The sequence below is a fragment of the Callorhinus ursinus genome, unplaced genomic scaffold, assembly GCF_003265705.2.
Source record: "Callorhinus ursinus isolate GAN/ISIS: 27379988/994484 unplaced genomic scaffold, GSC_fseal_2.0 scaffold87, whole genome shotgun sequence".
Lineage (NCBI taxonomy): Eukaryota > Metazoa > Chordata > Mammalia > Carnivora > Otariidae > Callorhinus > Callorhinus ursinus.
The window spans coordinates 2,060,255-2,078,600 of NW_027397149.1; the positions used below are offsets into that span (position 1 = coordinate 2,060,255).

General features: G+C 56.4%; 1 protein-coding gene across 5 annotated transcripts in view; it reads right to left on the reverse strand.

The window, feature by feature from the left end:
• Positions 1–314: 314 nt before the first annotated feature.
• KATNIP (katanin interacting protein) overlaps positions 315–18,346 on the reverse strand; it is a 191,256-nt gene continuing 173,224 nt past the window's right edge. For 2 of the 5 annotated variants that reach the window (XM_025853742.2, XM_025853741.2), the window contains 10 exons: positions 17,223–17,400; positions 12,813–12,978; positions 9,756–9,913; positions 8,178–8,242; positions 6,837–6,947; positions 5,052–5,191; positions 3,203–3,304; positions 2,589–2,749; positions 2,409–2,497; positions 315–1,852 (listed from right to left, as the gene is read on the reverse strand). In XM_025853742.2, the coding sequence (XP_025709527.1) occupies positions 1,794–1,852; positions 2,409–2,497; positions 2,589–2,749; positions 3,203–3,304; positions 5,052–5,191; positions 6,837–6,947; positions 8,178–8,242; positions 9,756–9,913; positions 12,813–12,978; positions 17,223–17,400 (1,229 nt within the window). In that variant the 3' untranslated portion in view covers positions 315–1,793. Of the gene's footprint in view, positions 1,853–2,408; positions 2,498–2,588; positions 2,945–3,202; positions 3,305–5,051; positions 5,192–6,836; positions 6,948–8,177; positions 8,243–9,755; positions 9,914–12,812; positions 12,979–17,222; positions 17,401–18,346 lie in introns of those variants that run through there. The other 3 variants (XM_073888099.1, XM_073888100.1, XM_073888101.1) reach the window with 3 other exon arrangements.

The window sequence follows — 18,346 nt, forward strand, 5'->3', positions numbered from 1 at the left end:
CTGTGTGTCCTGGGCAAGTTATTCCACCTCCCTGTGCCTCAATTCTCTCATTTGTGAAGGGAGGATTGTAATAGTGCTGACCCCATAGGGTTGTAGCGTGGATTCAATGAGGTGGTTCCAGACACAAAATAACCACTATGTATGTATGGGCTTCTATCCTCTGCCCACGATCATGCCCCCATTTGCAGGTGGGGAAAGGGAAGCTCAGAGAGGGGACTCGCCCTGCGTCATTCCACCAGGCTCCAGCAAACTCTGACTCCATTCTGGGAGGCAGCTCCCTCTGCCTGACCCCACATCCAGCACGTCAGACCATATTCTTAATAACATCCTTTATTGATTTTGCAAGAGAAAAAAAAATAGACATTTATTTTACAGTTAATGCCCGTACAGCTCTTCCCCTCCTAAATTACATGGCGCATACAATTCTTAGCAGCAGCAGTGGAGGTTCTGGGAGCGAGTGTGTGCGGTGGTCTGACCTGTGCCCCAGCCTCACGTGGGGACAGAGAGCTGGGCTGCCTTTAACGTGGTGGTGGCACCGGCTTTGGTCCCTAAGAGCTGGCTTGATCAGCCCCCGGCTCCCCCAGGCCTCAGCTCTCCTGGGAGCCCAGAGGCCTCGGAGGCGCTCGTCACATCTGGGAGGTGAGCACGGGAGCCGGGGGCCCTGGAAGCTACAGAAATGATGGATCTTCTCCGGGAGAAACAATTCCTTATCTTCACATCGGCCGCACGCTCCAAATGAAAAGTGCATTTGCATAGCTGCTCGGCCGAAGCTGCAAAGCTCATAAAGTATTTGCTGGGGCTCTCGGTTGCATAGGAACCTACTTGGAGTACAGTGCTGCGGCGGGGCCGGGCTGGGTGCCAGGAAAACAACGGATTAATATTTGGAACGAGAAATTACCCACCACTGGGAAACCAATTAGGTCCCTGATCCGAGCTTGTTACGTTGATGGAAATAGATACGTTCTGAGCTTCACTCGGCTGGGGGTGCAAGGCACATTTCCAACTCGAGGGGAAGCTGCTGGAAGGGGGGGTGCTGGGCAACGAGCCCCTCACTGCCTCCCTCCAAGGGCACCTGCGAGTGGAGGAGGGAGGAGCAAGCAGGAGGATCCCGGACTCAGACCAAAGGGAGGGCCGCCCACCTCCAGGCAAAGTTTAAGTGGAAGGGGGGGTGGGGTTGTGGCCTGGTCCTCAGCCTGCCCCGCGTCCAGAGGGCATCTGGACGGGCCCTGCTGGCCGTCTGGGGTGTGAAGCTGCCTACCGCTGTCCTAGGGGTGCCTGGCAATGTGGCGGGTGGGCACGGCTCCCTTCCTTTCCTCCGTGAGACACCCACATCCCCGAGGGCGTGTGGGGCGGGAGCAGCCCTGGCTAGACATCTGGGGACCAGGGAACAACGCCACCCTCTCAGCTGGCTCCGCCAGCCCCCAGATGAGGCAGCGGTGTGGCGGGGATGGGGGTTGTTGGCACCTCCTCTCGGGCCTCCCCTGGCGCCCCCCCCCCTCATGTGGTGGTTGGTGGCTGAGCCCTGGGCAGCCACGCTCTGCAGGGAGGGGAGGGGAGGGGAGGGGAGGGGAGGGGGGGCCCCCCCGGCCACCTCACCGTCCTGGCGGGTTTGCGCGCACAGACGTGGGTCCCGGGAGGGCGCCCCAGAGCCAGGGCCAGAGGGAGGCCAGGCCACATGAGTCCCCTCTCGCTCCCCTCTTTCAGCGCCCGGAGTCCGGGCTGCCAAGGCTGAGGACCGGGGGCGGGCGACACGGGCACCATTGGCTGGAGGACCAGGGCCCCCTCCTCCGCGGTCAGCACCGCCACCGTCGTGCGGTCTCCTTCTCGCTTATGCACGTTTTGGGGCGTAAGGCTGTCAAGGGAGAGGCCAGAGAGGAGGGCGTTACCCAGCCTCAGTCCCTGAGGGCCGCCCCACACCCGGGGTTGGCGGGAGGGATGTGCAAACTGTCCGGGTCCCCGGCCCAGGCCACCGCCCGCAGCTCCCCTGCAGCCCCCAAACTTGGCACCCGGGCACGCTGACCTGCCCCCCCGCAGCAGGCTCTGCCACGCTGTTCCCTCTGCCCGGCCAACTCCCCGTATGTCTCAGGGTGCAGCTCAAACACCACCTCCTCTGGGAAGCCCTCGCCCCGGGCATCCTCCACTGGTTTCCCACGGCACAGGGCAACCCCTTCCGTCTGCACCCAAGCCCGGCCCCCAGGAAGCCACACGGAGCTGCAGGTGACTGCGGGAAGGGGGCTGCACACTACTCCCGGGGTTCTGCCCCGCCTCAGCCCCCCGCAGGCTCCCGGGGAGAGAAGGGGCTCCAAGGGGCAGGCAGGGCTGGGCGTGGGTGTGGGACCCCCCTGCCAGCTCGTCTATGCAGCCTGGAATCCTGCTGGTGACACTCTGGGCAGAGCAGACAAACTGACCTGGGTCAACCGTGCTCTGCTTCCTTTTCGAGTTGGTGATGATTTGGTTTTCATTCATCATCTGGACGTCCTGATCTTCCACCTGATTGCTGGGGGGGAGGGGGGGCAGAAGACAGTGGGTTGGACCCCTGCCATCTGTCCCCGATAGGGCCAGCGGGGGAGGTGGGGGGCCGGGAGTACCTGATGGTGGTGTGTCGCTCCTGGCGGCAGATGTCCGTGTCCTCGGTGAAGAGGATGGTGTGGTAGGGCACCGTGGGCTCGCATGTGGGCAGGATGCCCCCCACCAGGTGGCCCACCATGGCCAGGATCCCGTTGTACACAAGCAAGTCGTCCACCAGGAGCTGGCGGACACAGAGGGGCTGCACCGTGGGGCCGAGGGCCCCCCCTCCTTCCCCCCTGTGGCCTCGGGCAACGCGAGTTACTGCTCGGAGCCCCGCGGGCTAGTCCGGCCTGTGTTAGGTCTCAGGCCCTCGTGACCACCGGGGAAGGCACCTCCTCTCCCCGCCTCAGAGTTTCCTCCCCGAGGGAAGAACTCCCTAGACCAACATGATTGGAAAAGAAAAGATGAAAGAAGAGCCACTTTTTGGTTTTCAGGGGGAGGATTCAAATCACTGGGGGCAGGTTTTGGATTCACGGTGGTTAGCGAATTTCCCTGCCTCTGAGGACCAGGCATTTGTGTCTAAGGTGGCAAGAGAGAGAAGTAAATCAAACGGCGACAAACGATAATTGTCAGCAGCCTAATTACCAACGAGCATAATTATCTCAAAAAACCCAGCTGATAAGTAAGTACTCACGCCAAACTCTTTCACCCCTCGATGGGGCGTTTTTGCGTAATTCCACAGTTTGATCATTGACACGGTGGTGGGCAGATCGAAAATCACATAAACCCGGTTCACCTGTCAGAGACGAGAACTCATGAAAACAGGCATGTTTGGAAGCAGGCGCCGGGTGGGGCAGGGGGTGTGGGCGCGGGCGGGGGCGAGCCCGGTGGGCGCTGGAGGCGGCGCCCGGGCAGCTGGGGGGCCACAGCGCGTGGGGTCCCCGCTGCCTTCCATCTCCCGGCAGCCCATCTTGAGTCCGGTCACGTGCGGCTGCGTTTGCAACAAACCGCTGACTGGCTCTGGGAGGGCCTGTTTTCTGGGGCCTGGCGTGGCCCTCATTTAAATACCCGCAGAGAACCGGGTGCGCCCTTCCCTCTCCCCAGGGTCCGGCCTGACACCCAGCACAGGGGCTTCCCCAGGCTGAAGCGGCAGGCCCCAGCTGCAGAGTCAAGGAGCACTGTCCCCCCACCCTGGGTGGGCAGCACGGCTTTGACCCCGATCTGTCCTTTCTCCGGTCCTAAATGAGAAGCATAGCAGACAGGCCCCGAAGGCAAGGCGCTGCTGGGTAATTTCCAGCCTGTGTCTCTGAATGGCCGCAGGGGGAGCGGGGAGGGTGTTGTCCAGATCATTGGTAGAATGAGCCAGTAAGGTCAGACCTGGCGGCTTCCCACCCCCCCTGCCGCCCCAACAAAGACTATCCCATATTAGGGGCCCCTTGCAAGACAGAACAGAGCAATGAGCATTCAGTGTGGGCCATAGGCTCCGGGTCTCAGCCCCTGGCCCTCCCCCGAAGGCCTCGGAGGATGTCGGGGGGGGGTTGCAGGGGTGGGGTGCTGCAGGGGGAGGGCCAGCCTTCCGGCTGCATGGTGGAAATGGTAAAGGTCCTCAAGCTCAGCTGCCCACGGGGCTCAGGCAGATACAAATGTTTGAGTCCAGCTGGGAGAGTAACAGCTACAGAAACTGCCTCACACCAAAAGTCACTGAAAGATGAACACCTGCTAGCCAAGCTCAAGATGGCAGCGGACAAGTGGTGCCCCGGTCTCGGGGCTGAGAGACCTCGGTGTTTCTCCTTTGCAGGGGTGGGGCTGGCGCTCAGGGGAGCTGATGGACACTCGGGGCTCGAGGCGGGGAGGACACTGAGGAAAACCTCCCACAGAGCTGATGCTGCTCCTGTGTTTTGAGAGGAAAATACACCTCCCTGTCCTCCTGCCCAGTCACGCAGAGGGAGCGGGGACACTTCGGCGGTCACACGCATGCCCTAGGGCTGCTGCACTCCTCTACCTAGGCGTCTGGCTGGCGCGGGGCTAGAACCGCCTGTCTCCACCCGGCCTGTCTCCTCTCTATCTCGACCAACATCAGCCAGGCCCGGGGGAACGAAGGCCCACCCCTAGGTCCCCAAGTGACAAGGAGGACCAGTGGGAGGGTCTGAGATCTGCGAAACTGAGTCAGTTGAGAGCTGACAGGTGGATTTGGGGACAGAGAGAAGGCCGGGTTGGGGTCCAGTGCCCGGTGACCTCGACGGGGGAGGAGGCACAGGGGATGTGGCCAGGGGGCTGGGCTGCCCGCGGGGACCGACGGACGCCTGCAGCAAAGGGGCTCCAGAGTCCCATGTGGGACCTTCTCTCTCCAGGGCCCCTTGCAATAACCACCCCAAGTGCAAAGGGAAAGAACCACCCCCCTGAAAAGTGCCCGTCGGAGGTGTCAGCGAAGACCTGCGCCTTCCTGACGGCCCGCGGGCATTTTGATTCGTTGATGATCAACTTGGCCTGGAAGAAAGACGTGTCACTGAGACCAAGGACACAAAGTCCCCCCGCGAACCCACCAGGCCGGGCAGGATGGGGGCCAGCCACATGTGCCTGCCGTCGCTGGTGTCATTCACTTGGTCGATGAGCTTGTCGGGGGTCCGGACGTCCCCGCACACGCCCTCCAGGGAGTTCACGCTGTCGGGGAAGGCGGCGATATCTGCGGAGCCTCTAAGCTGCCATAACCCAAAGCAGTGTGCTCGGCGCCTTGCGCCACTCTCCTGGCCACCAGCCTCCTTGTGCTGACGGTGTGATGCCAGGGCTGGTGGGCAGAACGGCCGTCTGCTGCTTGGGGCAGCCGGAAAAGTGGCAGCCAAATTAGCCATTCTGGGGAAAATGAGCACCGAGCCCGGCGCGGGTGTAGGGGTGGGGGAGCGGAGTGGCCAGTGTCAGGAATAGGGGAGGCGGTCAGGCTGGCAGTCTGGGGAGTGGAGGGCAAACTTTGAAGGTTTTCTGTTGCGAAGGGGCTGAGGGATGGCTGGATACCGCCTTGGCATGGGGGCACCAGCCCGAGACTGGACGCACTGGGGGAGCCTGACCCAGCGATGGCTACTCGAGGGCTGGACATTATCGCGGATCTGGACCAACCAGTTCCGGCTCTGGCTCTGCCTTCCCACCTGTGAGGTCTGGGGCAAGTCACAGAACATCTCGGGGCCTGCTTCCTCATCTGTAAAATGGGTGTAAAAACCTCCACATCCCAGAATCGATGTGAGCAGGCTCGGTAAAATCGAATGAGCCTTATACCTCCAAGGAATCACTAATAACCATCAAAACCACCAGGAATCATTTATGCCAGGCCAGGAGGATGGTGTCACCAGGGGAAGGCAGAAAAGGATCCAACTGGAACCCAGGACCCCAGGGGGGTGCAAGGCAGGCTTTGGGGTTGGACCTGCTCTGGCGGAACCCTGTGGTGGGGCAGGGATCATGGGGCAAGGGCCCAGAGGGGTCAGGCAGGTGACATCAAGGACAGATGCCTGACAGCTCAGCGGTCAGAGCATGGTCTCTAGAGCCAAACGCCCAGCTCTACACTCACATGCTGTGTGACCTTGGGCAAGTTACTTAACCTCCTCACGTGTAAAATAGGGATAACAGCACTCACTTCACAAGACGGTTATGAGGGCAAATGAGGTACCACCGGACAAGCACTCACAGAGCGAGCTCTCAGTAAATATTAGCAATTTGTTTTGGGGGCCTGGTAGAAGACAGTAAGCACATGTTTGGGGCAAAGAGCAGTGGATACTCAGGTCCAGCCACCATCACTGTGCATGACTATTGCTAATTTCTCAAGAGTAGCTGAAGACTGGGGTTTTCATGTGAAACCCCTTGATGTTTTAAAAAATATTAGCGACTAAGCTAAAATATTTAAAAACTCAGTGGGCTAGCAGTTTGCGAATTCTGATGGGGGCTTTCCATGAACAAAGGGGTCCACGGTCAATAAATTCAGGACACACTGGGTTGATGACAGTGCCACGGGCGGCTCCCTGCAGGCCTTGCCAGAGCCTTTAGAACTCCAAAGTACTTGTGGTTCTCCGGGGGTGGGTGGCAGCTGGTACCCTCTCCCAAATGCCCGGGCCACAGGCCTCTCTGTCTCGTGGGACTCCTGCTATGGATACCTTGGCAGGGGTGGCTGGGAGCTGCCCCCTGCTCTGCCCACCCCCCAAGGGTCAGCATCTGACCCGAAGCAGAGCCCACTGGCATTTTTAGTCCCGGGGTCGGGCTCCTACAGGGACACTTCTTCTCCTTCCCCCAACCCTCCCGTGCTCCCTTCCGTCGGGGTGGAGTCCCCTTCTGCCTCGAAAGGATACTGTTTTCCGACAGAGGGATTTTTTCTCCCCGCTCATCATACAGCTCCAGGCCCGTGAGACCAATATAATAGGGATCACCCCAGCTGGTCAGGAGCTGCAACTGGAAAATGACTAGGGGATGTTATTAAGGAAAAACAGGCTTAATTTTTTGAGAACAAAGCAAAACAAGGACAAAGATAAAATAGGGATATAATCTGGGGGGCTTCTACAGATGAATGAGAGGAAAAAAAATCATTTTTGTTCTCTCACTGAGACTGAAGCCCATCAAAATATACGTGGCATCAAACTGTTTTGAAGTTCAACTGCGTATGTGTGTGTTTTAAGAGTTAAAAACTGTCCTCTGAGCCCGGGAGATAGGAGGACAGGAGGGGAGGGTGTGTTCCCCAGGGGCTGGCAGGACAAGAGCCATATGCGTCACAAACTCATTGCATGGTGGCCTGAGTGACATGACCAGGACTCCAACTGTCTCCTGCCTCAGTTTCCCTCGTTGTAAAATGACAAGAACGAAGTGCCCGTTCCCTCCTCCGTCCATTTCAAGTGTGCAGGGTCGGTGTGGGGGTGGGGGAGAGAGCTAAGGAGGGGAATCCATGAGCTCTGGAGCAGCGGGAGGGATGGGCCGGGGCCGCGTGAACCACCATTGCTGACCGCGTCCCACAGTCCTCAGCCCCGTCCCCCACCAGCTCCCAGCATGCCAGGGGCGGGCAGGGCAGGAAAGGTGGCTTAGCCACGGGCAGTCGGTCCGGGAGAACAGGCTACTGGGCGAGCCAGGCTGCTCACGTTCACTCACCTGCCCCGCCCCTTCCCAGCTCTGTGGCCTAGGGCAAGTTCCTTCGCCTCTCTGGGCCCCCGTGTTCTCAGCTGAGAAACGGGGATGCTCGCAGCACCACCGCACCGGGCTGTGGCGAGGCCTGAGTTAATAATGCCATGCACTATGACAGTGCCAGGCCCAGGGAAGGATCCAGCAAATTGGGGCTATCCTTCCTTCTATGTTCACCTTCTCCCTGCCTGGTTCCAAGGACAGCCCCCAGTTCAGTCCCCGGGGGGAGTTCCAGCTTCTCTGGCCCCTCCCAGCTGGAGTCCCGCGCTGCCTCCCAAAACTTCAGCCGGCCAGGAGGTGGGGTCTGGCCCCCTGTCACTGCCCCTCGCCCCGGCGGCACCCAGCGAGCCCGACACCCTGGGGAAGCCTCCCATCGTCCCCTAGGTTTCCCGGTGTGGTGCCCCAGCTCCTCGGCCGTGGCCTGCCCAGAACCCCAACACTGCTACAAGGGCCAAGCCCTCTCCTGGGGTACCGGGCGTGGCCCCCGAGGGCCCGGGATGCAAAGACAGGTGGGAGGAGGATACAGCCGCAGGGCATCAGGGGCGCCTCATAGTCCATGGTCGCCCGCTCCAGGCTTTGCGAGTCGAGCCTAAAAAGACACAAAACAGCACCAGGAAGCAGAAGATCGTGATGCCCCTGATGGCTGGTCAGTTATTCCCCTGGTGGTGGCGGGGTGGGGGGGTTCCCTAGCAGCAGGGACCGACCAGTGAAGTGTGTGCCCACTGCGGAGTCCCGTTCCACCGCGGGGGACTCGGGCACCTCGGGCTTGTCTATATGGACTCTTCTTGCTTCAAAACAACCCCGGGAGGTGGGTACTTTTATAGCCCTGGCTTGCGGGTGAGGACACAAGCACAGAGAAGTGAAGTCACTTGCTGAAGGCCACATAGCTGGTAGGGGGCAGAACTGGGATGTGACTTGAGGTTGCCCAATTCTGGAGTCCACTCTTAACCACCCAGCCCTCCTGCCCTTCCATGAATAAGGCAAGTCCACACTGTGCTGACAGCTGAGCGAGACCCATGCTGGGGCGGTGGACAGGAGGGAGCGCAGGGCTGGGGCAGGCTACCCGAGGGGGTGGTCTGAGAGCTGGCGCCTGAGCTAAGGAGGCGGCCACACAAAGACCAGAGCTGAAACTTCCCCGCAGAGAAGCAGACAGAGCAAAGGCCCTGTAGTGTGGGGCAGGATGGGAGGCGGGCAGGGAGAGGCAGCTGGAAGGTGGGGCGTACCCTGCAGGCTTTGACTTTGTGATCCCGAGCAAGTGGCTTCAATAGCGGGGGCCTCAATGCCCACATCTGTAAAATGGGCATAATAACCCCTTCTTCAGAGGGTGGGTGGAAGGGTTCCCTGAAGGATGAATACAAAGCATCCGAACAGGTCCGGCACTTGGGAGGAAGGGTTCTCTCCCCCTGCACACTCCTCCCTTGGGGCCTCTCTCCCTGGTCCCGGGCCAGTACCCTCCAGGCCTTGCCTGGTTTTCTTCAATTTCAAGGGCAATGTTATAATTAAGTTGCTGTTCTCAATGACTGGCCCAAGAAGTGATCCCAGCCACAGTGGAGGGAAACTCATCTTGTTTTGTGAGCTTGGCCTCTGGCGTTTGGACACAGGTTCGGGGGGGGGGGGGGTGCGGTTAAATGAGTAAACTGAACGTGGTATTTACAAATTGTTATAAACTTAACGCAGCTGAGATGGGGCCAAGAAACACCAGCACACCCATGAAATATTAGGCTCTCATTTCCTCTCTGAATCTTCCTAAACCAGGAACTCGGGACCAAGAGAGAGAGAAGGCCCTTCCCTAAACTGGCCGGCGGGCATTTCTGGAACGGACGCAGGCTGGAGCCTCTTTTCCCAGCAGGAAGTGCAATGAAGCATTAAAAAAGCTCAAGCACTCCAGACTGTGGGGAACCCAAACATCCCCAGACAAGGTGGGCACATCCCACGGGCTTCCGCAGAGGCTTGGCAGAGCTTTAGAAAACCGCCAAGTTGAAAAGCGATGTGTTTGATCATAATTTCAAAACCTTTAGGTAGCGACTTCAGAGCGATGCGTGAAGCCAGCAGCCCAGGGACGGGGACGGGGAGGGGATGCCCCCACCGCTGCTCGCTCTCACCTCCGGGCTGGCTGGGGTAGCTGGCGAGCCTGGAGGTAGTCCACAAAGAGAATTTCTTGAGCGAAATCAAAGTGGCAGTTGCCCGGCCCCTTCCGGATGAGGAAGCCCTCTGGAGGGGAGACACGCAGGCCGTCCAGGGAGATGTGGACGATTTTGGCCTAGCAAACAAAAGGAGAAACGCGCCTGAAGAAAGGAGGCCAGCCAGCATGCAGGTCAGCAGCGTGTGCTGACAGGGGCTGATGCCCGAGCGGGCCGAGCGTGACGGGCAGCCCTCATGGAGCCCCCAGGCCTGAGACATCGCTTTGTCTGGCCCTTCTCTCAGACCAGGACCACCTGGCCAGGTCCCCCCATCTGCACTCCGTGCCAGGTGCTGTGCTGCGTGCTGGGTGAATAGCAGGAGACCAGGCAGGTGCGGCCCCCGCCATGGTGGCCCCCAAGTTTCAGGGCTGCCACCTGACTTGGCCCAGCACTCCCCTGCTCCCCACCTGACCGGCCACAGTGTCCTGAGGTGGTACAACGTGGTGAGCCCCTTCCTGATCTTCCTCCTCATAGCCCCGAGCTCGTGCTTTTAGGGCAGGCACTCCCTAGCAGCATCCTTGGTGGTCTCCGGGTCTCCCTCCATGGCAGAGACCCTGGCCAGGCCATCTAGCTCTGCCTCAGGGCCTGGTGAGTCACGGGCACTTACCAAGAGCTTGCCAAATGGGTTCGATCTGGGTCAACATGTTCCCCTGGTCTAGGGCAGATTTCACCAGCTGGAGGCCAGGATCTACCGGTAAATCTCAAAGTCTGAACGGCAGGGTCTGGGGTAGCTCATCTGCTCCCCTTGGGCAGGGGGGTGGTGGGTGAGCAGAGAGGGGCAGTGGGCCAGCGCTCTCTCTCTGACTACGCATTTGGAATCAGGATTCCCTGCATCTTCATGGTGAGCAACGTGGGCCCAACTGCTGACCAAACTGGTAGATTTTCACCTCCGGGAGATGCAGGGGAGCTCCTCCGTTCAGAGAGGGGCCCTGCCTGGGTCCCACTGCTAACTAATGTGCCCTCGGGGCCCTTCATTCCTTCAGCATTTCAGGAGCCCCCTCATGGCAGCTGGTCACAGGGCATGTAAGCCTGAAAAGTGTAGGGTAAATGGCTTCAGGCATGGCTTGATATGGGGATCCAAAGGCTGTCCCACATCTCCCCACTTGGCCTTGCTCAAGGCGGATTCAGACCCTGGCCCAAGGGCTGGACCTGGACAAACAGAACTGTCACGCCCTGGTCATATGATTGGACCAGGGACTTAGAACCAGACCACAACAATCAGCGGAGACACATGCGATTTTGCTGGCTCGCCTCGAAAGAGGAGATCCTTCTTCAGCGGGCCATGGAGCTACCCGTTCCAAAGCTGGCAGCAGACAGGGCAGAAGTCCGGGAAGGCCCCACTCCAGGGCTACCCCCTCCTCTAGGAAGTGACCCTGACTTTCCCACGCCTCTGTTTATTCCCTTGGACAGAGCTTCTATTATTACCTCCATCTTACAGCCACAGAGACTAGGAGTTCAGAGAGGCTAAGCAATTTGCCCAAGGACACGCTGCAGGGATCTGAAGCCCCATCTCCAGCGCGTAGGGCCCGGCTCTAACTACATGCCAGGGGCTGTCACCAGGGCGCCCAGAAGGCCTTGGGGGACAGAGGAACCTGAGGCATCTTGCCGGGCGCATAGTTTCCATCACCGGCACTCTGGGATCTCCCCCTCCCAGACTCTGCCCGTCTCCCCACCTCCTTCCTCCCACGGAGGCCACTTGTCACCCACGATGACACAGATGGCGGCCAGGCCTGGGAAGTGGGGGCTCTGGGTCCAATATTTCCAGGCAGCCAATCCAGGTCACAAGCCTTAGCTGGAAGGACTGATTTGCTCACGGGAACGTACAGGCCCAGAGGCACAAGGTGAGCCAGAGAATGTTTTCTTAACGCCAATATATCTGCCTTTCTAAATGTGCTGACCTGAGAGCACACTCGGGGAGATGCCAGCGCAGCCTGGGAGGATCTGTACAGTCCGAGGGGCTGTCACCCCAGAAGGGGCGCGCCTGGGGGCCGCCGACTCCACGCTGGCAAACCCCCCCAGTTCTACCGGGCCCATGGGAGAAACTCTGTGGCACGTGCATGGTGGGGAGCCACACCCAGGGCTCCCGGGACCCGAGGCTGAGGCCTGGCTTTGTTAACGTCCGTGTGGCAGAGGATGATGACCACCTTCCCAAGGGAGGTATCAGCCTCTTCCTCCTCACTTTACAGATGGGGAAACGGAAGCCCAGTGAAAGCAGGCCACTCGCCAAAGGTCACACAGCTGGTTGGGGTCAGAGCGGGGATTCGGACCAGGGCCTTGTGACTTTAGGGCCCCAAAGGCATTGCTACTGTATCTCAGGGGACATTATTACCATCACTTCTGTGTTGTGGTGGGAGGGTATCACAGTCCAGAGTCACATGAGGACAGGAGAGCCCATGCAAAGGGCACTTGTGGTGCTCTCCTTCTGCAGTGCAGCAGGGGTCCCTGCTCTGTCGCACCCAGCAGCGGAACAGAACTGGAGTATGGGCTCCAAGCCCAGCAGATGTGCACTGGGGCTCACTGTGTGACCTTGGGATGAGTAAACGCACTGTTCTGAACCACAGTTTGTAATACCCTGAAAGCAGGGGAATAACACCTGCCTCCCAGAGGCTGAGGCGAGGGTCCCCTGAGAATGAATGGGTGCAGAGCCCACAGCTCAGGGCCTGGCCCCCAAAGCGCTCAATGAACAACAGGGCCCCAATCCACCATTATGGTTTAGGGGCTGGGCCTGCTGAGGACCCCCAACCCCCAGAAGAAACAAAGCGCTTCTGTGTCCCGAGTCTGCCCTGGGCTCTTGAGCCCACATTTGCTGGTTGCAAGAGAAGCAAATAGCAGTGCGCTCTCCCCGTGGCTGTAACCCCCCCAGCTCCATTTGGAAAGTTCTGGAAGATTTATGCTCCTCTCCGGCAGCCACACCAGCCATTCATCAAGGCGCCGTTTCCCTGACAGTGGACTGAGCGTGGCTGCTATTCCCCAGCTTACCCCACGATAGGTGTCCTCGGGAGATTTATTGTAGTTCCAGAAGCGCAGGCCAGCAATGCTTTCGGCTCTGTCGAAGCGGATTGTGACCACGTGGTCCAGGCCAGGCGAGAAAGGAATCAGCCACATGTGCTCATCCTCCATGGTGATGTTTGCTCCGTCGATTAGCCTGCGAACAGTGAGGAGGGAGCCGTGAGGTGGGGCTCGGCCCCGACCTGTGGGAGAAATCAGAGCGGGGGTCTACACTTCCTTAAGGCCCCCTGCACCCTGCCTGGCGCGAGCCTGGCCGAACTGGGCTTGTTGAGCAGAGGTGGGACTCATTACAGCCACTGTGAGGGGCCACATCCCATCTGTAAAATCAGACAAAATAAAGAAACCGGAAAAAATAACAGTCTGTGCTGTTAAAGGTGTGGCAAAGCGATCATCAAGGTTTAAAATAAAGGGGGGACATGTGTCATCTTTCAGGACCCTTTAACCCAGGGATCCCATTTCTGGAATTGTTTTCCTCTAAGGAAAATGTGTTCAACCTGTTGCAAAGGCTATCTGCATGAAGATATTCATTACAGTGTTGTTTATTTATATCAGCAAAATAGGAAAAAAACGCAACAACCAAAAAAGCCCAAGTGGTCTCAAAATACAAAGGGTTATGTAAATCTGTACAGTTGTTAATACGATAATCATGAGAATGATGTAGTGACGTGGAAAACGATTTTAACGCTGGAAGATGAGGAGAGGGGCCAGGGGAGACTATGCAAAAGTGAAAAACACATTTGTGTCAGAAAGAATGGAAGGTGGATGCCTTTCTCTACTTTCTAAACTTTCTGTAAAATGCTGTATTGGCTCTATGGTACTTTTTTTTTTTTTTAATGTAGTGTTCCATGATTCTATGGTACATTTTGAAAGAATTCGATTCCTTCTTTCTGGTGCCCAGTGAGAGAGATGCTAAGGCACTAGGGTGAACTTGGCAGCTCTTGGTGTGGGAAAAGCACAAGAAGGGGCAGGTATGTCTGTGGGGAGCTGGTCTGGCCCATAACCATCCAGCCTGGACAGCCTAGGGAAGCCCCCCACCCTTAGGAGGGAGCCCCCAGCACCCTTGTGTTCTTATCAGCCGCTGTTCTGAACGAACTCGTCACCTCACTGGCATTGCACTCCTATCCTGGCCAGTTTCTGGTTCTCCTGTTCTGAACATCCTCTGCCTCATCCTTCTCAACTTGGCCTGTGTTTGTCCCAAAGACAAGCTGACTGCCCTGGACTGCCCAGCACACCGGAGCCCAGAACCCAGAAACAGGGGCCCAGCTCTCAGCGTCTTGGGTAACCCTTCCCCCCACTCCCTCCTAATTTCCTGGTGACTTTGAGGCTGCTGAGCTGGGAGAAATTCCTAGATGTAAAAATAAACTTTATTTTTTCCTTTTACATCTTAAAGTTCTGGATTTAGAATAAATTTTACAATCTCAGTGTTCATCCAAGGAGGTAATGTTCCTTTTTTTTCTCTAAAAGGCTGTTATTAAATTGATGGATGGTGTGTCTTACAATTGCTGGCATCTTAAAACTGAGGAAATTCAGCAGTTTAAAACGGAGGTGTTTGTGGAATTAGGGTGACTACAGAACCTTCCATTTCCTTCTAAAAGCAATTACTTCTGTGTCCTAGACATGGGGCTGCCTCCATAGCAAAACTGCTACCCAATTCTGAAAGTAGGGAGCGTTGCTGAAGTCTTTATAGTCGATGGTGAAGGGAAGTCCCTACAGACACCCCTAAGAATATCTAGAAATTTCCCAGCTCTGTCTACAGAAAAACCTAGAAACTGTGACCAACCCAGTAGCAATGAGCATCTCTAGTGGCTAGATTATGGTCTCTAAATACCACTTCCCACTAGAAGGAACCAAGGCTTCTTGGGAAAAATGGCTGATTCCACGTCTAGAACAAGAAATATACAAGGGGAGCCTGGACTATCTTGTGACATCAGAAAGCAGGAAAGCTGTTACAGACTACTATTTTAAAAAAAGGATCCAGGAGCTCTCAGTATCTAAGAGCATCAATAAGATAAAAACCGCAATAAATTGAAACCCTTCAAACATAGTCTGTTTAAGTCCATGATTTATGATAGTCAAACACAAACGTGTTAAAGTATGCCAGGGAAACAATTTTTTATTTTGCAAACTGAAAAACAAAGGGAAAGAACCAAGCATTTAGACTGCCTTTCCTATTTGCATTGTACCTCAGGGTAACCAAATAATTGAAGAAAAATTTCTCTTTATTGGTGAAAAAAAGAATGATAGGATTGGCACACCACCATCTTGCAACCAAGTGGATCTAGCCACTGAGCACTGACTGCCAATGTCACAAAAAGCTTCACCACCAGACACTCTATATGTCCTGAAGGGAATTCACAGTGACATCCACACCCCCAGGTCATGTTTTGCCCCAACGGTCAAACCTCAATCTGATCAGGTGTCTAGATCTAATGAACAATTTACAAGACATACAGGGGCCTGAGGAACAGGTTAAACAATACCAGGGAGATGCAATCCAGACTCTGTAGGGCAAACAAACCTTTCTTCAACAGATAATTTGTAAGAAAAAAATGAAAAAGGATGGAAGGGAACCTAGAGATTATAAGAAGCTTAACAGACATATCAAAGAATCACAACATATGGATCTGGACCTCAAACCAACCAATCACAACGTATAGGCCTTATCTGGACCTCAATTTAAGAAACAAACTTAAAAAAGGAAGGTGAGGAGACTTTCAGGGAAACAGGAACATGCTGGGTGTCTAATTTAGGGAATCACTATTAATTTTTTTGGGTGTAATAACAGTACTTTTCTAAAGTCCTTATTGTTTAGAACTACATACCAGAATGTTTAGAGATGAAGTGCTGTCAGGCTTGGGAGTTCCTGTGATCATATATTCTGGGTGGAGGGGTTTGGTAAGTGGGCAGATGTGGATGAACAAGCGGGGCTGGCCATGTGCTGATCACTTTTGCACTGGGTCTGTGGGGTCCAGGCCTAAGTATATGGGTGATCTGCCAAGATGCGGAGTGCTGAGTGGTTCATGAGCAGACATGGACAGCAGGTGTGAGGGCCACAGTTAAGGGGCCCCTGAAGGAAAAGCAGGGAGGAAGCAGGTCTACCATTGACTGCAGGTGATCAGGACGAGGCCGGGGGTGCAGATGTGGTGTGGTGATCCCCTTCTACTGATAAGGCAAGCGAGGCAGGGGGGGACAGTGAAAGTCAGTGGTTAGGTGCATGGGTGTGGATCTCCCATGGACTTCTATTCAGATGACTCTGCCCTTCAAAACGAGTCTCAGTGACTTCTGGCCAGTTTTTAATCTTTCTGTAGCTCAGTTTCATTTGTAAAGTGGGGGACTCTTTGGGCTGTTTGAGGTGTAAATGGATGAGTATCTCTAACCTGCTTAGTGTAGCCCCGTGTCTGGCGTTTATTGGGGGCTCCCAATTATAGCCACTATAATTTTATTACTATCCAATTACTATTGTAGTTGGAGAGGTTAAGAAACTTACTAGCTGGCAAGGGGCCGAGCTAGAATTGGAACTCTCATCCCTCTGACCCCTCTAGGCTCCTCCCGTTTACACCTCCAGGCAGCGCCCAGGCCTGGCAGCTGTCCTGAGCAGGGGGCCAGCGCTCGTCTGCAGTGATGGGCGTGTGGACTGATGCTTTTATCCCAGGCTTGCCCTCTTATTGATTGGCCCCAGTCTGGGCTGATGAAATCAGACAAAAGCGGAGGAAAGCACCCACAGCCGCTCATGGAGACTTCCAGAACCATCCCCTCCAACCATGAGCAATGGCAAGCTTTCAGCCCCTGAGAGGCGGGGCTGCTCATGCTCAGATGCAGAGCCGGCCCAGCAGAGGCCTGCCAAGCTCCTGCCGGCATTCCAGGCCCTACGCTGAGTGTGGTGGACACACAAAGCATGACTGTGTCTGGGAGCAGCAGAACTCTGCCCACCGCTTCTGGCCGTGTGGCCCTGGGAGGGGGTCACCTCCCTTTCCCAAGCCTTGGTTTCCCTTGACTCTAAAATGCAATAGACCACAGGGGGCGCCTAGGGGGCTCAGTCAGTTAAGCATCTGACTCTTAATCTCAGTTCAGGGGTTGATCTCGGGGTTGTGAGTTCAAGCCCCGTGTTGGGCTCCACGCTGGGCATGGGAGCCTACTTAAAAACATATAAATAAATAAAATGGGAAGACCACAGGCCTCATGGGGTGGCTGGGGAAGGTGCAATAGCGAACACTCTTTGATGTTTGACTCTGGAGTCAAAGATGCAGAGCAGGTCCCCGAGGCCCAGCTCTGCATCTGAGCCTGAGTGACCCCGCCCCTCAGGGGCTGAGTGTTCTGTTGCTCGTGGTGGGAGGGGATGTCGCTGGGGGTCTGTGCAGGTGGCTTCTTACAGACACTTACTTGTCCAGGGTCCGGGAGTCATCAGTGTACTCAGGGAGGTCATTTAGGTCTCTGGGGGAGGCAGAAATCTGGTGCAGGCTGATGGGCAGTGCCTGGCTGTCCTTCCCCACCACTTCCAGGCCCGTGAGCCCCAGGTAGTGCGGGTCCCCCCAGGAGGCGGTAAAATTCAGCTGAAGGCCTGTAACAGGAGGAAGAGTGGCCCATGAACACCAGAGGTTCTGGAAGAGGGCCCAAGATGGAGACGGAAAAAGGAGCTCCCTTCAGCCTCTGCCAACTTGAAAACCCAGACTCAAATGAAAGTGTCTTCGGGGCAGTCTCTACCTTTTCTCTTAGTGACCCTCGGGCCTGGGACGCTGCTGATGTTCTGGAAATGTCTGCAGGATGAATGGACCAGTGTTGTTTAAACTTGCACATGTGAGGCGCCTGGGTGGCTCAGTCCGTTAAGTTTCTGCCTTCAGCTCAGGTCATGATCCCAGGGTCCCGGGATCGAGTCCTACCTTGGGCTCCCTGCTTAGCGAGGAGTCTGCTTCTCCCTCTCCCTCTGCCCCTCCCCCCACCCTGCTTGTTCTCTCTCACTCGCTCACTCTCTCTCTGATAAATAAAATCTTTAAACCTGCACATGGCCCTGGATCCTTTCTCATGCATCCACCACGTTGCCCGCCCCCAGCCCCCCACCCCGAGCTTAACACCCTAGCGTGGCTTCCCATGCTGCTTGGCCAACAGGCCTTGTCCATCTGGCTTCTACCTACTTGTCTAACCTCATCTTATACCAGGGGGCACGGCTCTACCCAGATAGTCTTTCACTCATTCCTATTTCCACTCCTCTCTTCCGTCACAGAGACTATGCTGTTCCCTCTGGAACCCACATGGCCTAGTTGTGCTCACCCTTCAGATCCCAACTCACTTCCTTAGGGAAGCCCTTCTGACTTCTCTGACCGCATCAAACCTCCACCCATAGCCTGCCATGTCTTCGTGAACTTCTATGCCCTGGTCACCGCCGTGATCTTGTGACCATTTGGTAGATATCCATTTGCCCTGCCAGAGGTGAACTCCCTGAGAGCAGAAACCCCATCTGATCTGCTAGACCTTTGTGTCCCCAAAGCCTGGCACAGTGCCTGACACGT